This window comes from Hydra vulgaris, chromosome 12 (assembly GCF_038396675.1).
Source record: "Hydra vulgaris chromosome 12, alternate assembly HydraT2T_AEP".
In the NCBI taxonomy this organism is placed as follows: Eukaryota; Metazoa; Cnidaria; class Hydrozoa; order Anthoathecata; family Hydridae; genus Hydra; species Hydra vulgaris.
The window spans coordinates 62,756,759-62,777,500 of record NC_088931.1 but is presented as its reverse complement, the minus strand read 5'-3'; the positions used below and the strand labels follow the sequence as shown (position 1 = coordinate 62,777,500).

Here is a 20,742-nt window from a genome sequence, read left to right as displayed (position 1 = left end):
AAGTGTGGATTATTTTTTGTAGTGTTAAAACTACAAAACAAAATGTTACTTTTAACACATATATGTGATAAAAGATTATAAACTCCTTCGTTCTTGGGAAAATTATTTATTTTCATTTTATATATACTTAAGCCTGAAGTAAAAATATATTTACTGTAAAAACTAATAACGGGCTTCTTTTATTATGAGGCATGGTCATACCGCCCATTCCGGAAGAAAGAAAACGCACCACATAAAAATTTATCTTCTTAATTGAATAGTTTAAGCATTTTAGTGCCTGCATTTTATAGCAGAAAAGTTCATTTTTACTCTTTTTTTAAGTTTTCATGCAAACATAAAAATTAAAAATAGCAGTTAAACTGATATTTTGGATTTGCATATGCTTTCTTCTTTAAGATGACATTAATCATCTAACAGTTCCACATCATTTATCATGTTCTATAAAAAAAGAAAATAAAACTTTTGTATTTAATTCTGACATTACTTCATTCTGAATTCTTGTCATAAAATAAAGTAAAATAAGAAAACGTAAAATGAAAAAACTTTAAAGCTTAGCACGTTTTTGCTTTTTTTACATTTACACTTACATTTACATTTTTACATTACATCATACACTTACCATTACTTTTGATGTCAATTTGTTAACAACTATTTCAGCCGCTCTTCTATAACTTTCCTCTTTCTTTACAACTTTCCAAGTTTTGTCAACCATACTTTGGACGCATTCGAAATTAATAAGTGAAACCAAGAGCATAAATATTACAAAACGCATTTTTTTTTTAAACTTTATATTTTTAAACTATATTTGTGGAATTCTTTTTAAAAAGTTGAAATCAATATTTTTAAGCTATCAATTCGCATGTAATAAGTGAATGCAAAGTTAATATAACTTAATTGCTTTAAATTCGTGAACTCATTGGCTAAACAATAAAGTCAATTGGATTACGTGAAAAGACTTTTTTTTTATTAATACAATTTGAAATTCTAAGGATTATTTTATCATTTTGCGTTGTATTAGACGATGTTATTTGGCTTAAAAAAATGTTTTTAATTTGCTACAAATTAAATGAATAAAAAACTTAATCCGAAAAAAAAATTATTTTAATAACTTCCTCCCCAGCCTCCCCCCCCCTCCCCTCCAAAAAAAGAAAAAAAAAAAAGAATGAATAGCAATCAGAAAAGAAACGGAAACTTTATTTTAGATTGTTTGGTGTCTTAGACGTACTTAATAGTTATGATAATAGGCACATAAAAGCATTGATAAAATATATTTTTCATCAGTGCTGTTCTCGATAAAAAAATGATTTTGGCGGTTAATGTGTCACCTCCAAACCCTGTAGCCCCCAACTCATTCCCCTAGCCCCCACATCGCTAAACATTATTCTGCCACTAGTTCTACACCAAACTCTGATGTTAAAATTGATGAAACTGAAGTGTAGCATCAAAACTCAAGCATAGTTCAAAACTTATGATATTAACAAGTTAAAAAATTCTAATTACTACAATGTGGAGACACATTGTGTAAGCGTTCCAAAAGGAGGCAGGCTTGTTCATCAACTTTTTAATTCATTTACTAGAAAATAACAAAGTGGGTTTGATTCAAGCACACTACAATATGCAGATGGTATCACTCATTCTGAAGCTGACATGTCTTTTGAAACCGTTATCTAGAAGTTAAAGACTAACTTTGATAAAACTAAAGCATCCTACAAAAAAAAAAAAAAAATAAACTTTAACTTATATTTAAAGTATATATCTTGCAAATAACTTCTATTATTATCATTTTTTGTTAGTTATGAAAGTGTTTCAAGAAGACATAGAGGTCTTATCACAGAGCGTCTAGCTCTGCGAAAGAGCATTTAACCAGAAAGTTTACACCTCCTTTTTTACCTCTGTCGCTTAGCTGACCAAAGTTAGCATCAAATCTCGAACCTATTGGTTCTGAGCTAGAACTCTAACCACCGCGCTATTGCTGCTCAGTTTATTTAAAGTTCATGTTTGTTAAATCTTTTATTCTTTATATATTTTAATGGAATATTATCAACTATTTTATTTTAAACTTGTGAGCAAAAGGGCTTTATGAAAAGATTGTTGTGATCTTTTTATATAGACATTTCTTTGCAATTTTTTCTTTTTTTTAATTGCATGAAAAATATATATTAAAAATATATATTAAAAAAAATAATAATAGTCTATACCAAATTTTTTTCAGAACCATTAATTTAAATGTGACAATATAACAATAAAACAACTTTGTACTGGAAGATGATCCTTGTCACCAAAAATTTTTTAATCTATTATTTTCTATTAAACTATTAATCTATTAAACTATTTAAAGATGTACAATCTAAATAAACAAAGACTTTTTACACCTCTCTATATTTTTTCATTAAATCCATTAAACTACAAAACTTTGTATAAAGAATTAGTAATCAGTGCTGTACCTAAAGGAAAATGACGCACATGGCAAACAGCAGTCTTGCACCCCCTCCGACGATAAGTTTCTTACGTTTTATTTTGTAAAAAACTACTTTAAAGTTGGGTAAAAAAGCAAACGAGTTAAATCTATTATTTTAATACATATTTGTTTTTCTTGCTTTAGCTGACGTAAATTATTATTAAAGTCAATTTCCGCGGTCATTTCTCTTTCTATGCTCTGTAAAGCAAGATCACATAGTTATTTTCGTCCCATCATGGCTCTCAAATATGAAAGCAGCAATATTTATTTACTAAATAATCTTCTGGCAATAGAAACTTCGATTGACAGCAATATTTGCAATGCTATACGAATGTTGGGAAAAAATTTTTTATTTAACACTGAATATAAAATTAAGTTATTGTTCTGGGCTTCAAATTTTATTTTTAATTTAATGTTCTTTAATAGCTTATTCTTTTTTAAAAATTCGAGAGGTACCAATTTTTCTACTCCTCAAAATGTAAGAGTGGAATGCAAGAAGCAAACTTGAAATTTGAAGTCATATTTTAAATCTGAAATTAGACTTAAGTGTATGTTAAGAGCGAACTTAAACTAATGCTATACATAGAAACCGAAAAAAGAAAGCAAAAATTATTTTCTAATGCAAGAAGCGAACTTTTAATTTCAAGTTATACTTCAAGTCTGAAGTCTGACTAAAATGTAATACAAGAAGAAAACTTGAACTGAATTTGCACTTGAAAAACGAGGTTTTAAGTCGTTTTTTTTAGTTTAAATTTTAATTAAAAAAACTTTTAAAATCTTGAGAGAAACAGCTTACTCTCTGACAACCTATACGAGGTAGATCCAGCACTTTTTGGTTTTTGAGATAACTTCCTGGCATATGTTTATGCTAAATATTCATTTTAAATATATTATGTTAAATATATAATATATACATTTGTTAAATATTCATTGATAAATATTAAGTGTTAAAGTAAAATCTTATAGCGCTTAAAAATTATGACCATACAAAGTTTGTAACCTCCTCAAATTGAAGGACAATTTTATCTAAAGTCTTATGTGACATAAATATAAACATATAAATGTTTGGAGTTTGCTCCATGTCTGAAAGTTACCTATCTCAAAGACCAAAAAAGACTGGATCTGCCCCTGACCTAATTAGATTTTGATCCTATCGTTCTACTGCTGACTTGTTAACCGTAATAACAAAAAGGTTCTGTTGTTCATTAGGTATAATCTAACTCTTGTTAACCATTTTCTTACTACTAATTTTGTTCTCTACCTTTTAATATATCATATTCTTCAAAGAACTAATGATTTAGGAAAAAACTTAACGAATAAGAATTTTTAGAAGAACAGCAGGCGTGGACTGGGGCTTCAAATTCTATCAGGAAGAGAAGAGGGAGGGCGCTATAAGGTCAGGAAAGGGGTAGAAAATGGGCTGAGGGTATTTAGCTATTATAAGTTACAACACTCATCCATATGAAGGTTTTTTTTAATTTGAATATGAATAGGTAAAATAACTTCAAAAGTTCGATTTGAGCTTTTGTAAGCCTGAATTATCTTTAAGATCAATCAGGTTTACAATATAACTCAGTAGGTCATCTTATTTATGCATGAAATATGCATGATAATTATGGAGACATGATAATAATATTAATAATAAAACGATGAATTTATAATGATAAATCAATAATAACACTTCTTTTAAATCATTTAAGATGAAAAAAAAATCAAAATGGACCCTGTGATGTAACTGTTATTTATAATGTAACTGACTGCAATCTCCTAATGTAATTTATAGAAGCAACATCTTTGATAACTCTACGGAACCTTTACACAAATAGCCAATTACGTCCCCAACTGCAATTGAATCCAAAATGTCTTTACCGGTCGACATCATCATAAATATATATATATATATATATATATATATATATATATATATATATATATATATATATATATATATATATATATATATATATATAATGTAATATATATATATATATATATATATATATATATATATATATATACATATATACATATATATATATATATATATATATATATATATATATATATATATATATATATATATATATATATACATACATATATTTACATATATAGGGGAGACCGGGGCTAGTTGGCTCGGTTTTTACTCTATGAGCTCTGCAGCCCTAACAGTACATTTTTTTGAAAATATTAAATTGTAGTCTTAAAGAGTATGGGTTAGGGTATCTTATAAAATTTGCATTCATTTACAAAAAAAAATTCTTGGGGCCTTTCCGTGCTCTCAAAAAAAAAAAAAAAAATTTGGCGCAAACTATAAAAATGATTATTAATGCACTATTAAGTGCAAAATTATTAGAAACTTTTTTTTTTTGTTATGTATTTTTTGTTCCATAGTATATACATTTTCGTGATTACATAATAAAGATTTGTTAAGATTGAATATACATATAAATATAAAAAATAATAAAAAAAAAAATCACGAACATAAATAATAAACAAACTTCTGTAATACGAACTGTAAGAAGAACGCGGGAAACTTGCAGAAGACCAAAAGGTCTTATCATCAAGACCTTTACATTGTCATACATATATATATATATATATATATATATATATATATATATATATATATATATATATATATATATATATATATATATATATATATATATATATATATATATATATATATATATATATATATATATATATATATATATACGTATAGAAAAATTAAAATATTCAATGCTATGAGCCAACTTACCCCGTGAAAAATTTGTCGACTTCCCCGAAAGCTTTTTTTTTAATAAACAGTCTATAGATCCTGAAAAACGGCAGCTTTGAAAAAAAAGTCTGACTGGATATAGTAAACCAATTGCGGCTGGAACTTTTACAATAATTTTTTTTTCATAGGACTAAATATTTTCTTTGTAATATAAAAATGAAGCGATGTTCTAAAAGTTACGTTTTTGTCCAAAAAACGCATAAATCTCAACATCTCCCATGCGCATGCGCGAATCCTGACAATACTACAGTGAATGATAAAATGGTCAATAAGGAAGTTTCTGAGTAATTTTTGTCACTTTCTGATGAAAAGCTCTAAAGATAAACGCAGTTCGTCAACTTACCCCTGCGGCCAACTAGCCCCGGTCTCCCCTATATATATATATATATATATATATATATATATATATATATATATATATATATATATATATATATATATATATATATATATATATATATATATATATATATATATATATATATATATGTAAATTGCGGACGAAAATGTTGTTATTTCACACGTTTAAATTATGTAATTGTAAGTTTACATTAATATATTTAAAAAAACTTTAAAAAAAAAAACATTTTAAAAATTTGAAAAAAGTAAAAAATAAACTATTTCACGGGACCCAAGGACTTTATGTACGTACACAACCTGAAATATCCACTAAAGTCAATGACTGAAATTGTTGGGGAACAAAGTACAACTCGTTCCTATTGACGCCCAACGTTTTTAGCCGTTGACTCTAATGGATATTTCAGATTGTGTACGTACATAAAGTCTTTGGGTCCCGTGAAATTTGATTTTTTACTTTTTAGTCCTTTTTTAAAATGTATCTTTTTAAAGTTCTTTTATATATTTATTAATTAGTTTCTCTAGTATTTCTACATTGGTGTGACATTTTTTTGCTTGTTTAACTTCGTTTGTTTTAACTACTTTTCTTAACGAATTCTTTTATGCTAAATTAAAGTCTGTTTAGCGTTGTTCTCTTTAATTACTTTTTTTTAACGATTACATTTATTGTTACCGCTGACCTAATGTTTGTTTTGCGCGTACACCTAAAAAACAAAGTAAACAAACAAACCGACAAGAAAGCATTTTAAATAAAATGTTGTAAAAAATACATTAAACAACCTTCCTTTGCCAAAAATTAAAAATGCGATTTTAAATTTTGACGACCGCGAATATTTGAAAATCATTAAATTTTTAAATAATTATAAAATTTAATTTAAAATATAATTAGAGCAGAATTTTCTGTTGTTCTTTGTAGCGTCATCTGAGCATTATTTCCCCTTGGAATAGTTTCTAAAAGAAGCAAACAATTCCAATTAATGCAAATAAAAGCATCGATTTTGCATTTAAAGAAATTGTGACACGCTTTTGAAATCAAAAATAAAAAGTGTCAAGGCCGTTTGCTATCAAGTTTGTGATATAATACATCAGGAGTGTTATAGGGAGGAGGAGGGGGGGGGGTTCTAAAGGTCTAAACTCAGACTTTTCTTAATATCATTTTTTTTAATTTTTAATTTCAAACGAAATAAAGTTTCTTTCTAGTCTAATTTAAACTATCATTTAGTAATGTAAACAGCACAAGAAAAACAATGTCACGTGAGTATTTGTTAAGTCAAAAAATATTCTTCAAAAAACATTAAAAAATCATTAAGACCCTTCCCTCTCTCCCCACCTCCTAAAACTTTTCTGGATCCACCCCTAATAAACATAATGCTTCAATTGTCAGAAATTGAAAGATCATGAACTTGCACCTTAAGTGAAAACATTAAATGGTTTTATAGTTATTATTTATATATAACATATGGTAATAACATTGTGGCGTGGAGGGGGGCGCCAAGGCTGGTGAGGTGCACCGGGAAATTTCCCGGTGGGCCAGTCTGCGCCTAAAGACCAGCATGCCAAACTTTGTCAAAGACTTTAGAAATGTTGAGAGCGATAATCTTAACCTCTCCACATATGTTGAGATATAATAACTGATAGGTTTTTATCGTGAATTAGATAGATGTACATCTATCTAATTCACAATAAAACCTATCAGTTATTACCGTTTACAAATCAACAGTATAACCACATAACCACATGATAACCACAAAATCAAAATTCATATTGATGATTAGATAGAAAATCTTCAGACTTAAGATGAGAGATTAAGTGTTTTTTTAAATTAAAGACTCAAAGACCTTGCTTATGATAGGAAGAAACTAATGGACGGAAGTTAGATGAGCCAGATCGCACTCCAAAATTTTCGAAAAAAGGGATAACCGATGCTGCGTTCCAGCAGACTGGAAAACAAGTCTCTGACAACCACTTGTTAAATAGTTTTGAAAGTATAGACGACAGCTCAGAAGAATTCTTCTGCAATACTATAACAGGTATGTTGTCCGGACCCAAGTGTAGAAGAGTCTAAGCAGGACATTACTTTAGATAAAAAAGCTGAAGTGATTCTAATATCAAGCCATTGATCAACCTGTTTGTCGGCTATACCAGGTAGGATGTGATTATTTGGATCAAGAGATAAGATTGATGAAAAAAAATCTGAACCAAGCAAGAGAGGTGAAATAACAAGTTTTCCTTAGTTATAGACACTGTTAAAGATTCTCCAGAAGTCTCTGGAGTTGAATTTTTGAGATAAAATACGAGATTTTGTGACCTGAGAATGGCGAACTTTGGCATTAGACAAAAATATTTTACAATGTTTTTTAGCAATGGTAAACAGACATCTGTTTTCAGTAGAATTGTCTAAGTGATAGGTATGGAAGTAATGGTTACGATTGGATATTGCAGCTGCACAAAGTGGGAAACCATGGAGAAAAGTGATACTTGACTTAGAATTGTGGGGAGAGAACAAAAGATTCTATGCCAGCCTGAATCCAAGAAGTTACATAAGAAGAACATTTATCTGCAGGAAGACTTAAGGTTTCTACCCAAAGACAATCACAAAGAAAATAACGGAAAGAGTCCCAGTCAGCTTTAAGATAGTTGTAAGAGGTACGATGATAAAATAAATGTCAAGAAAATAAATGCTCTAAATCATTACAAATTAAATATCTAGCAAAAATTGTTATTTATCTTTAAACTATAAACAGAAATAATTCCGAAATATTTTTTACAAAAATTTCTTTCTAATTAAGGGAGACCGGAGCTAGTTGGCTGGGGTAAGTGGACGAACTGCGCTTATCTTTAAAGCGTTTCATTAGAAAGTGCCTAAAATTACATAGAACCTTTATAATTGACCATTTTATCTTTTACTGCAGTACTGTTAGGATCAGTGCATGCACTGATATTGGGATTTTTGTGTTTTTTGGACAAAAACGTAACTTTTAGAACCACGCTTCATTTTACTTTATAAAGAAAATAGTTAGTTGTATGAAGTTTATTATTTCCAATCTTTTTTTTTAATGGTTGCAATTTTTTAGGATCTTTAGACTGTTGATTGAAAAAAAGACTTCTGGGGTGAGTTGGCAAAACTTCTACAGGGCAAGTTGGCTATAGCGTTTTTTATGGAAAAATTTTTTTTTTATAAAATTAGTTTTTTATTTCTAATTTTTAATAATATTCAAAAAATTTTTTTTTTACAAAATTAAAAAAAAAATTAATAGGCTTTTTTTTAAGAGACAAAAAGTGGGCTACTGTTTTGGCTTGTTATATGAACCAATATTTGGTACTAGCTAAAAGTAATATTAAATTTTTAGCTTAAAATACTTGCCAAAATAAATAGTAAAAAAATTTCTATAAGTTTTGCACTTAAAAGTACATAAATGTTCATTTTTATAGTTTGCGCACTTTTTTTTTTTTTTTTGAGGCCTCAGAAGGGTCTCAAGAAAATATTTTTAATAATGAATACAAGTTTAAAATGTTATCTAAACTCATACTCTTTAAGACTGCACTTTAATATTTACAAAATTATATTTTGCCATTAGTGTTACAGAGCTCAAATAGTAAAAAAAAGAGGCAACTAGCCCCGGTATTCCCTAATCATAAATATGAAACAACACCATTAATAAGTAATTACTACACAGGGGTGTTGTGTGTATTTTTTGCCAATTAGAGACACACACACACAAAATAAAAGATCCTTAATATTTGCCAACTATAGTTCAAAACTTGCTAAATGTGCCAACTCAAATGCTTATGACAGCTTTGGTGGGGTGGAACACCCCCCGTTCGGAACGGCCCTGTTACTACATTCTATTAACATCACTAAAAAATCTGACTTCTCGATTACATGTTTGGGACCAGGCTTGTCATGCTTGTGAAACTCGGTTCTTGACAAAAATTAGAAAACAATAAAATCTTTTGATATATTTAAAAGAACTATAAAAAAAAACACTAACTTAATTTAAACAATACCTAGGGTCGTTTCCACACCTATCGTGAGTCGACACTTGTCGTAGGTTTTAAATACCACGGCGTTAATTTTTGTTCAAAAATCTCCCGCTTGCCAGTTTGCGCGCGTTTTCACACTTACAGTCATAGTAAGTGGAAACCATGTGAAAATAACAGTTAAATTTTAATAGACCAATCAATATCAAATGTTTTTGCGAGTGGCTTCCATCGGTACAGGCATTTTGCGCTAAACTTGAACTTTATTTATAAGAAAACAAAGCGTAAATTTTTTTTTTTTTTTCTTGTTATTCACCTCCTCAAGGCCGAGAAGGCCTGTTTATGTACTTCATGAATATCTTGAGATTATACTTTGACATTGATGACATAATATCGAATTGATATTTGCAGAATAAATATTACAAAAATTGGACACTACAATTATAATTGTACTTCTTAATAAAAATTAATTATTAAAAAATAAAAATCCATATAAAAAATAATTTTTTTCTCCAAAAATAATTTAAAAAAACTATGAAATACAAGTAATCTAATAAGTAAATAAAGTAAAGGGACAATTCTTCTTAGAAAATGCTGCTATGAAAATTATTTTAAATTGGTTTGTAGTTCAAGGTTTTTTGATTTTGTTGCAGGAAAATAAGTCGTCAACTACAGCCTACCAATACCTAAAAACAAACAAAAAAATTACTACTGTCCTATCAATATATATATATTTTTATTTTTTTTTTTAATTTTTTAGGTGCCCTAAGAAGTCCCAACGGTCTTGTCACAGAGCACCGCGGAAGTGCATTTAACCAGGAAGTTCACGCCTCCTTCCTTACCGTGACGCGAAAATATATCATACATGTTCTATTTTCATTCAATTTGTAAATTCTATTTCATAAATCTCCACACACTGCAGTTTGCATAGCTTGTTGAACAGCCTAGCTTTAGATATGTGGATTATATAGCTAACCTTAACTTAATCTTAAACCAATAGAATAATTTATTCTTAAACCAATATAATAACTTAGCCTTAAACCAATAGAACTACTATATACATCTACATCTTAATTTATTTAAAAAAAAAGCATAACATTAAGAAAGGTGTCATCTTATTGATATTTTTATAACAGGTAATATTTATAAAAACTAATAGAAATAAAATATTTTCATATTTTGAATATCTTATCTTTTTTATGAAGGTTATATGAAAATATTTTGAAATGATATAAATAAAATCCGATTCAAAAAAATTTATTAATTTGAACAAATATAATTTCTGAAATCGAGATCAAAATGCAAAAGGATTTTCAGAAATAAAATGAAACCAAAAAATTTGTTGCTTGTACATTTTTTTTGATGTTCGCCGGCACAAATTTTTTATAAAAAGCCATAAAAGCAGCCTTGCAAGTCATTACATCTGTGATACCTATTTTGAAATATCACAATACTTGAACTAATCTTTTTGTGACATACAAACCCGGGTCCTTTCGGGACTCTGCATCCCTGCTTGGATCATGGCTTTACTTAGATAACTTTAACACAAACATCAAGGTTTTTAATAATCTGATACTTTGTATCAGATTACTATGACCTCATACAAAGTATATCTAATACCTTATATCAGATGTTTATCAACTTTGAAAAACAAATTGTTTTTGTTTTTGAACATGCAACATATAAATAGATATTATTGAATATAAATGAGAGAAACTCAGTTTTTTAAGATACACACCAGCATTTGTATGAAAAATTATTAATATAAAACATTCAAATCTGTAAAAATAGAAAATTTGTGAACACTTCAGTTCATTACTTATATAATGTAACATATATGTTACATTACAGAATTTTAGGAATTATAATTAGTATATTCAAACGACTATTTGAATATATTCAAATAGTCGTTTGAATATACTAATTATAATTCCTAAAATTCTTTTTTGTAGCTGTTTATACTTTTTATACAGGAATGTATACTGGTACAGTAGTACCAGTCAACATTCCTGGAGGTCTTTCAATAATAAAACTGTTGTAATCAATAATAAACTTCAATAATAAAAATATTTATCAATTTAATAATAAGTTAATAAAATGTAACCAAGTAAAAAATTTATCCCTCATAAAAGTATTTAATAAAGTTACAATACAAGTATACAAAAAAAAAAAGCATAATAAAATCCAGACAAAAATTAAATGGACATTAAAAAATTTTAAAATTTAATGGACATAACTTTGAAATTCATCAATACGAAATAAAACAAAAAAAAAAAAAAAAAAATATAAAAGTAAAAATAATAATTAATATAAACATTTTATGATGATCTAATTATAAAAGGATAAAACTTGAAACTTTAAACAATTTCAGGCATTTTTTTTTTCTCACAAAGCCTGCTTACTGCAGCCAAATAAAATAAAAAGTACTCCCTCCGTCCGGAAATATGGTATACATTTTAGCGATTTTTGTTGTGCGGAAATATGGTATACGTTTGCGAAAAAATAAAATAAATCAAAAAATGTACATGACAAGTATATTATATTAACTTTATTTGAAACAGTTTAATTAAATAAGAATAATTTTTTTCACTCGAAATTTGATTTGGCAATGGAGTTAATACGCAGTAGCAACTTCATTGATTGCACCGTGTTTTAGCTTATTCTCCTACATCTGCTGTAATAATTTTCTAATATAACTATGTTTAACAAATTTTCTTCAGAATTTTGCATACTCGTCTTGCAGCGGTATTAATTTTATTTGTCTCAAGAAACACTTATATTTGAGTGTTAAGTTTTTAATTAAGAATAATATTGCTAACGTCAAATATTTCAGGTTATATTGTTATGAGTATTTACTATAACAATGTAATGACAGTTGCCAATTTACTTTTATAATCATGATACTCTACGATTTTTATTGAAATGTATACAATATTTCCGGACGGAGGGAATAATATTTAGTGTGTTTAAATATTCTAATAATACAATAATGTAGAATAAACATAAACTTACTTCATAAAATGATCTGAATACATTTCTCGGTTAAACACAGACAACACTGATGTAGCCAGTCACACGTTGCAAGTTAAAATATTTGTAAACATTTTTTTACTGTTTTATATATATATTAATGCTTTATTTATATACTATATATATATACCTACTACTAAATATTATTTTTACAAAATATATTTTATCAACTATAAAATTAAAAAAAAAATATTTTTAAATGTCAAGTGACAAATAAATAAATAAATTGTATAACATTTACATTTTAACATTCAAGATAGTCTTAAAATAGATTTTTTTTTTAATCAAGTGATAAAAATTTTTTTTTTAAATGGCTGCCAATTTTCTGAAAACTAGTCAAAAAGTCACATAGAAACATCAGAGATATACTCATACTTATCTTTTACTTCATTTATAAAAAAATTCCGCAAATGGTCCTTAGTGTGTTAGGTCCATATTTAGTTAGAGATTTTAAAGTTAATTCATTATTTTAGGTTTTAAGACTTTTTGAAAATCAAAAATGTCAATTTTTACAAGAAAAAATAAGATATCTTAAGATACATTTATTAACTTTCAAAATCTCTAGCTAAAAAGAAAGATATTAATGCAAGTATCAATTTCAAATGTAAAACTGTGTGTATAGAAGAGGTAACATAGTGGTTTTTCAAGCATCTTTTTGTAGACTTATTTATTATGAATAAAATAAAACGATGAATGTGTTAAAATACATATATTCTTCCATGAACCAAAAGTATAACTGATATTTCAACATATTAATGCATTAAAACATTCAACTTTTGACCAATTAAGCCATGATCCTTGGTTACTTAACCGCATATTCAAGACTGAACCAAACGTAAAAATATTCCAGTCTACACGACATTTAGTTTTAATAGTCGCGCGAACAATTCGCGCTGAAAGATTTTTGGCTAAAAATTAAAGTAGCTCATATAAAAAAAAATACTCGATTTAAAAAAAAAAATTCTAAATTTTTTTTAATACACCATTTGATTCAAAATTTATAATTCTTTCAGAAAATATGTTCATTTTGCATAAAATACTTACTAATATTACCTTATTTAAACTTTTTTATTAGTCAGTTTCATTTTTTTGCTAATAATTTCTATTTATCGGAAAACTTTGGTCATGGTTTTCATAACTTTTTAATTTTATTCTTTTTTTGAACTTCAAAACATGATATCTCGAGATTAAGAAAAGCTATTTGGCTGAAATTTTTAGTGTATGTTTCTTAATCATTAAGATTTCAGTTATACTAAAATGACAACTAAGATTAGTTTTATCAATTTTTATAACACAACACTCGTTTTTTATTATCTATAAATTTGTGATTTTTTTAAGTATTGTGTCCTGTTTTTGATATTTTAATTATTTTTTCATTCTTTTAGGGGTCATCCATAAATGATGTCAGTGTTTTTTCTCAATTTCTCGACTCATCCTCCCCCTTTGTCAAACTCTGTCAATTTTTGGCCAACCCCCCGTTATATATGATGTCAGTTTTTGTGTACTCTCCCCCTAAAAAACAGTAAAAATGCTTAAAAACCATTGATTTTTTTTCTGACTAAATTATACATTTATATAATAGTAGATCTCATCAAATTATATTATGTAATAGTCGATATCTCACTAAATAATCAACTAAGCAAAGAGTATTATATATCTTTAATATAATCTTCCCATGGTTTGTTGAAGTGATCATCGATTAAAACAATAGGTAGTAAATGCTCTCCGCGCTCTAAAAGGATATCGCATTCTTGAGGTACAATCAAATTCGTTGCGTCAACTTCATTTTCATCTAACTATTCAGCAGATTCCGAACTCTTCTGCAAGGCAATGACTGCCAAAAATTCTGTCTGACGCTTGGCAGCGATACGAACAGGTTGGACCCTTTTGATTAGAGGGAGTGTTATAGCAGAAGAATGGATAGAAGCGTGCTTTTTCAACATAGCTTGAGAGGCAAAGTAGATATTGCATTTTTTACAGATTCTATCAGCTAGGCTAGACTGAATTAATGGACAAAACGCATCATACGGCAAAATTGGAAATCCTTTGGCAGTACGAGGAAGAATACTTTCAATGTTTGATGCGATGAGCATAAAGACGGATGATGGAAACAATTCTTTGGCTCCTTCTAAAATATCTACTGCTTCGAGCCCGTCTCTCATTTGGTTGACAGGGACAGGCCGCGGAAGAAGTCTTGCTCTAATTAGAGTAAAGTAAGAGCTTCTAATATTCCGACAACAAGAACGATTTTCACATTTCACAATTTGAGTAAAATATTGACTTGTACGAAGATGATCGGCAATCCAACGTTGATCTTGTAATAAAAGACTCCTTGACTTTAGCTCTGATTTGTCTGGATCAATATACTCTGCAATGGTCGGATAACCATCAATTTGTAGATCAGCCAAAGCCTGTCCAGCAAAACCAAAGCTCTATTTTTCTAAATTTTCATCTATTGTTCTGCCTGATTTAAAAAGATATGTTGGTTATTATAGGTTAAAAATTATATTAACATTTTTAAAAATTAACTTTTGTCAATGTAATTACCTTGAGAATCAAGATGAGTTCCGTAATGTTCGTGCGAAAGAATCGCCACAGATATTTTTTTACTTAGAGGTGCCATTCGTCGCTCAGCTCTGTTGAATGCACTGCGGCCTGTAGCGTTTGTCATGATGAAAAGAGCTTCAAGATTATTCTTCAAAAAATGGTGAATCCCGATTTCAATTACTTTCTGGTATCTGGGATTTTCGTCGGGTCCTCCATTGACGCTAAACACAACGATAGGCTTAACCATATTAGTTTGAGAACCTCTGGTAATAGAGTCGAATTCTTTGATATCCAAGAGCCGCTGAAAGTCTAATCCATGAGCGAAGGCGGTCGAGGATGCGTGTTTACCTGATCAAAAAGCAATGTAGGTAGGTCCAGAATAAGTAACAGCATCTGTTTTTCCGAGACCATCTTTTTTGATCGTAATTCCAGCGTATACAGATGGTATAAGCTTGTGTTTAGCAGCCACGACCCAGTCATGGTCCCGGAGAGTTACCCGGTACTCCAAATGCATTAACAACGGCGTCTATTTTTTTGCTGCCGTGATTCCGATTGGCACTCTAGCCTTGTCGTCTTGGCTAATGAAACACACTTCATCTAGCCCTATAATAGAACAAACTTCTTCCGCATATTTTATAGCTGAACTGCAAAAGAGAACGTCAACATGTTTTAAATGAGATTCATTCTGAGGACTGATCAATCTAACAGGGACTGTTTTGACGTGCCTTTTGCCATCTAATGTTCCGTAACTTCTCGGAAGTAGACGAGTAAGAGCGCTCTTGCTGATTGCAAATCCAATTTTGTTCATCTCGGATGTCAATTCGTCGAGAGTTTTAATGCTCTAAATAATAAAGAAATATATTTGGATATAATTAACTTTTTTACAGAAAACGGGATTTATTTCGTAAATTATGTTCAAATCAAATCTTGAAATTAGTTGTTAACATTTCAAGGATATTTACAATAGTGCAAGTGCTAATTAAGAGTGAAATTCTAACAAATACAATATTAGCAAACATAGCTAAGCTATCGTTACCCGAAGAACCTCTGACCGACGTCTTTCATCAGCGGACGAACCATGGGGAGCAATATCCATAAACGTCTTCAAAAGAAGAGGTTGATCTACTTCTAATGACGGTCAACCAGGTTTCTTTTTGATTTTTAGTATTTGTTTGACTTCTGGATGCTCCAAGCAGATTTTCTCCATTCTAGCTTTTTTCAGTTCTCTAGTTTTCTTCTGTTGAGCTTGATCATACTTTTTTTTGGCCAGTTCTTTACATAGATGAGCTAGTTTCTTCTTTTTCTTTTTCAAATCATCCTCTTCAGCTTCAGCAATGAATCCACTTCTCTTTCAAGTCCTTAGTCCAGCAACTTCACAATTTAAAGCTGCAATCTCAGAATTGAGTCGATCTTGAACCACTGTTCTTGCATTTTTTTGATTTTTCGTGGTCAACAAACTCAAAGTTAATGCACTTTATTGATCATCAATACCAGATCGCTCATTGGTGGGCTCAACAAACTGTGAGGAATTCTTGTCAAACTCAAGTGGAGTATACGTGGGAGCAGACTGTTTTGGAGTATTAATCCAAAACGATAATTTCTTGCTCTTGAACTTCATTGCTTTTTCATTAAATAAATTGATTAAATACATTACTCTTGATTCAAGATCCTTATGCACCAGTTTCTCTTCTTTTAATGAATTCCATATACTATGGACTTCTTTCTGGATATTAGCCTCTTTTTTTTTATCGGGATGAGCATTTCCATACGAGACCATCAATAAGTTAAGTAATGCGGTTTTATTCATATTTTAATATTGATTTATTAGTATTGCTTACATCACAATCAGAATAATGATTTTGCTCATTGTTAGCGCAAGTTTTTAAAAATAGTTTCTTCAACCTGCTAGCGAGAAATTAGCGTTTCGAATTTTCAATAGACTTTACGTGTTTGTATTGCATCACGTTTTACAATCAACTAGAGAGCAACTAGAGTTTCGTATTTCAAATAACGACAATTTAATTTCAAAAAATGACAAATTTATGAGTTTAACTTTTATGAGTTTACTTTGAACCACGTTTTATAATCCGCTAGCGAATAACGATTGTGAATTTTATATTACGTTAGTAGTTGTTATTTATTTAATGTCTCTAGGAAACTTATTATACTAATTTATAATATTATATTATAAATAATTTAATAAAATATATTGTCAAATTCCCCGCATTTAATATTAATTTCCCCACAAACAAAACACCATTTCTATACCATTTAGTAGATGTAAATACCGTTAAAATCTGCTCATTAAAACTAAAAAAATAATTTAAATTGACATCATTTTGGCCTCAACACCCCCTCCCCATTGTCAATTAGTGTCAAACTTTCAAGCACTCCCTCCCCCCTCCCCCTATATTTACTGACATCCTTTATGGATGACCCCTTAGTAGAAATGAATAATGTAATGAAGCTATAACCAAAAAGTTTTTGAGTTTAAACCAAAATTACTTAAACATCGTTTTGAATTTTTTCAAGTTTTCGTTTTTTACCTCTGATTTTGTTGAACGTTGTCTAAAATATAATTTATTTACAGTTTTTATTTAAGAAAATTTGAGTTTCTTATTTCATCAAAAATAGAATAAAATATATATGAACTGTTGCAATTTATTCTATTAAAAAATTTTTTTTTCTATATAAGCCACCTGTGGTAGTATAGTAATTAGCAAAAAAAAAAAAAAAATCACCTTTTTCAAATAAAAAAAAATTCTACAATGTGTAATATAACATCAATAAGCAAAAAAAAAAAAAAAAAAAAAAAAAATTATGACAAATCTTCTTCAGCATAATTATCGCTGAAGGCCCATAAATGGGGTAAACTGTGACAGAGATTTTTCAAGAACCCTTATATATTTTTTATTGAAAATTTGGCTGGTGATATATTACATGTGGAATTGCAACATAGACTAGAAGATTTTGATATGGTCAAAAAAATCAAAAAATATTTGCATTTGTGTAAAATTTTGCAATTTTGGGGGTAATTTATGAAAAAAAATGATTAAAAATTACTGAACGAGAGAAGCAATAAAAATTATCCTAGTGTATGTTGTAGATACTAATGTAGTGAGTATGTGTGCCAAATTTCAAGTAAATCTGATAATTGGTTTTTTAAAAAATCCACGTCGCAAACCCCAAATACATGATTTTGAGAAAAACGCAATTAAAAAAAAAAAGAAGAATAAAATAGTTCAAAATTCACCACTTTTATAAGTTACACCTTCCAGTTCTTCATTTTGGTCACAAAAACCTTTTTTTATTGCTCTTAACTTTTTTCTTCTTGATTTTACTTTAGTACTACATTGTTTTTCTGCTTTAATGATTCGTTTATTGTCTTTACGTAAACAGTAATTTTGCGCATTTACACCGAATTCCATTCCAAGCTCATTAAACAATTTATTTAAGAACTGCTGCCCTTCATTAAAATTTAGTACAGCTGAGGCTACTTCTATACTTAGAGCAGTTCTTTCAATAAATATATCTTTTGGGCATCGCTTCCATATCAACTGGTTTAAAGACTCATTGGGATTCTGCGTTTTTCCATGCAAACATTTTTCAAGAAGTTTATCGGAACCAAGGTCTATAAATATTGGTTTGATGGTGTTGCAGACAGCAGCGGGAATACAAATATTTTCTTTATATGAAATTTTGCCAGTCAGTTTGTCAGACTGGAATTTGCACCAAGAATCTTTGGTACGCAAACAAAACTGAATGACGCGTTTCGCCATCACAACTTTCAGAACAGTGAAAAAGTACAGCTGCAACACTCTTTTTCATTCCATATAAATTTCCAACGTTTTGCCTTATTGCCTTACCATAATAATTTTGCAATGTATTTATAACATGTTCTGTTAAGCGACCTGCTCCTCCTAACTTTTTGCCATCACATAAAGTTTCTTTATTTTGTTTTTTTAAGTTTCTTAATCTAGTACCAACACGTTTTTGAATATGCCCAATGCACTCTGCTTTTTTTATTTCAAAATCTCCATAAGGTTTTGCAGAAACGACATTAACATATGAACTGCTATCTCCATCTCCTAGAAACGTTGCATATCTCAAATTATTTTTTTTTTCAGAACGCAAAAATATTTTTATTGTACCACTTGATTCCATAGAGGAGGCTGAACCGGTATGACTGATTTTGCACTTTTTATAATGTAAGGAGTGAAAATCATTATATTCTTCATGATGTGTGTACTTTTTTAACTCCCATATAGAACACAACTTACAAGTTTTTGTTTCTATTTCGTAATCAACACACTTACCATTTTCTACAGCAACAGCTGTTACTAATCCATTGTTTGAGGTGTATCCACGTTTCTGCCATGATCCATCAAACCCACAAATAATATCTTTAGATGTTTCATTGATTGATAGTAACTCATTTGCTGCATTTGACATGCTTTTGTCAACCAAACTTTGATAGACATCCAACATTATGTGCAATGTGTCATTATAGCAGTTTTTATTCATTGGAGGGTTCATGTTCATAATTCCACAAAATGTTTCTATTGCTGAAAATCCCTTAGGGTAAAGCGGGGTAATAAGATCAGAGGGGCAATAAGACCTTTTTGAGCAGAGCTAATACTAAATTCCTTTATGCTATTGTGTAAATAATAATTTACTAAGTTTTTCATGATATATATTTGCTTACTACGTAAACAAGTAGTTTAAATCATTTCTTGGACTAACAACTAATTTTTTACCATGATTAATTTGGTTTTCAATATCGACGTTTTTTACGGCAGTTTTTAATTTTGTTCGAAGTTTATGAAAAACTTTTCCAATATCGGTGCTCCTCAGTTTTTAATTAAAAAGTCTATAACAAGTTGTTTGCTTTTATTTTTCTTGAAAGTAAAGTACTATCTAAGTTTAGTAAGTCTTTTTTTAAAGTTACACATTCTACTTAAGTAATATTTAGACATAAAAATAATAATTTAAATGTCATATTTATTTTAGTAAAAATCATTGACTCATTGAGCCGTCCAATCAAGGTTTTGACATTTTAAACATATACCTTTAAAATTATCTTGCACACAATTTTTTTTTGTTATACTAGCAAAGGTAAGACTTATTTGAGATACTTATTACAAAAAATTTTATTTATTAGTTTACTCAGAGTATAAAACTTTTATTTTAAAACAAGTAGGTCTTAATGCCCTCCCTGACTAGTAAAAAATGGCAAAACTCTCTAATAAATTTAAATCAGCTATAAATTTCATACTATTTAGTTAAAAATTTATGACTAAAATTAAAAGCAACTTTTTAATGTAAAAATAAATTTTGTAAATGTATTTTTGAAAATAAAATTTTTTTTTTTTTTTTTTTAGAATGGTTCGAACATACAAAAAGTTAAAGCAGGGAGGAAGGAAATCCTACTCAAATAGCCAGGAAATGAAAGATGCCTGCAGTTCTGTTTTGAATAAAGAAATGTCAATAAACCAGGCATCCAAACATTTTAGGTGTGACAGGAGAGCTCTTTCAAAAAGAGTAAACGGTGAACTATCAGTTGACTCTCATCCAGGACGAAAAA

At 28.9% G+C, this 20,742-nt stretch overlaps 1 protein-coding gene and 1 long non-coding RNA gene across 2 annotated transcripts; both read right to left on the bottom strand.

Moving 5' to 3' along the window:
* Positions 1-401: 401 nt before the first annotated feature.
* On the bottom strand, positions 402-857 carry LOC136088162 (uncharacterized). The gene is made up of 2 exons (XR_010642148.1): positions 620-857; positions 402-438 (listed from the first exon to the last, which is right to left on the bottom strand). It is a non-coding gene; the product is annotated as an uncharacterized LOC136088162 (long non-coding RNA).
* A 17,543-nt stretch (positions 858-18,400) lies between these two features.
* LOC136088260 (uncharacterized) lies at positions 18,401-19,694 on the bottom strand. The gene is made up of 2 exons (XM_065811945.1): positions 18,966-19,694; positions 18,401-18,877 (listed from the first exon to the last, which is right to left on the bottom strand). The coding sequence occupies exons 1-2, from the start codon at positions 19,692-19,694 to the stop codon at positions 18,401-18,403; spliced, it is 1,206 nt and encodes a 401-aa protein (XP_065668017.1).
* Between the last annotated feature and the right edge of the window lie 1,048 nt (positions 19,695-20,742).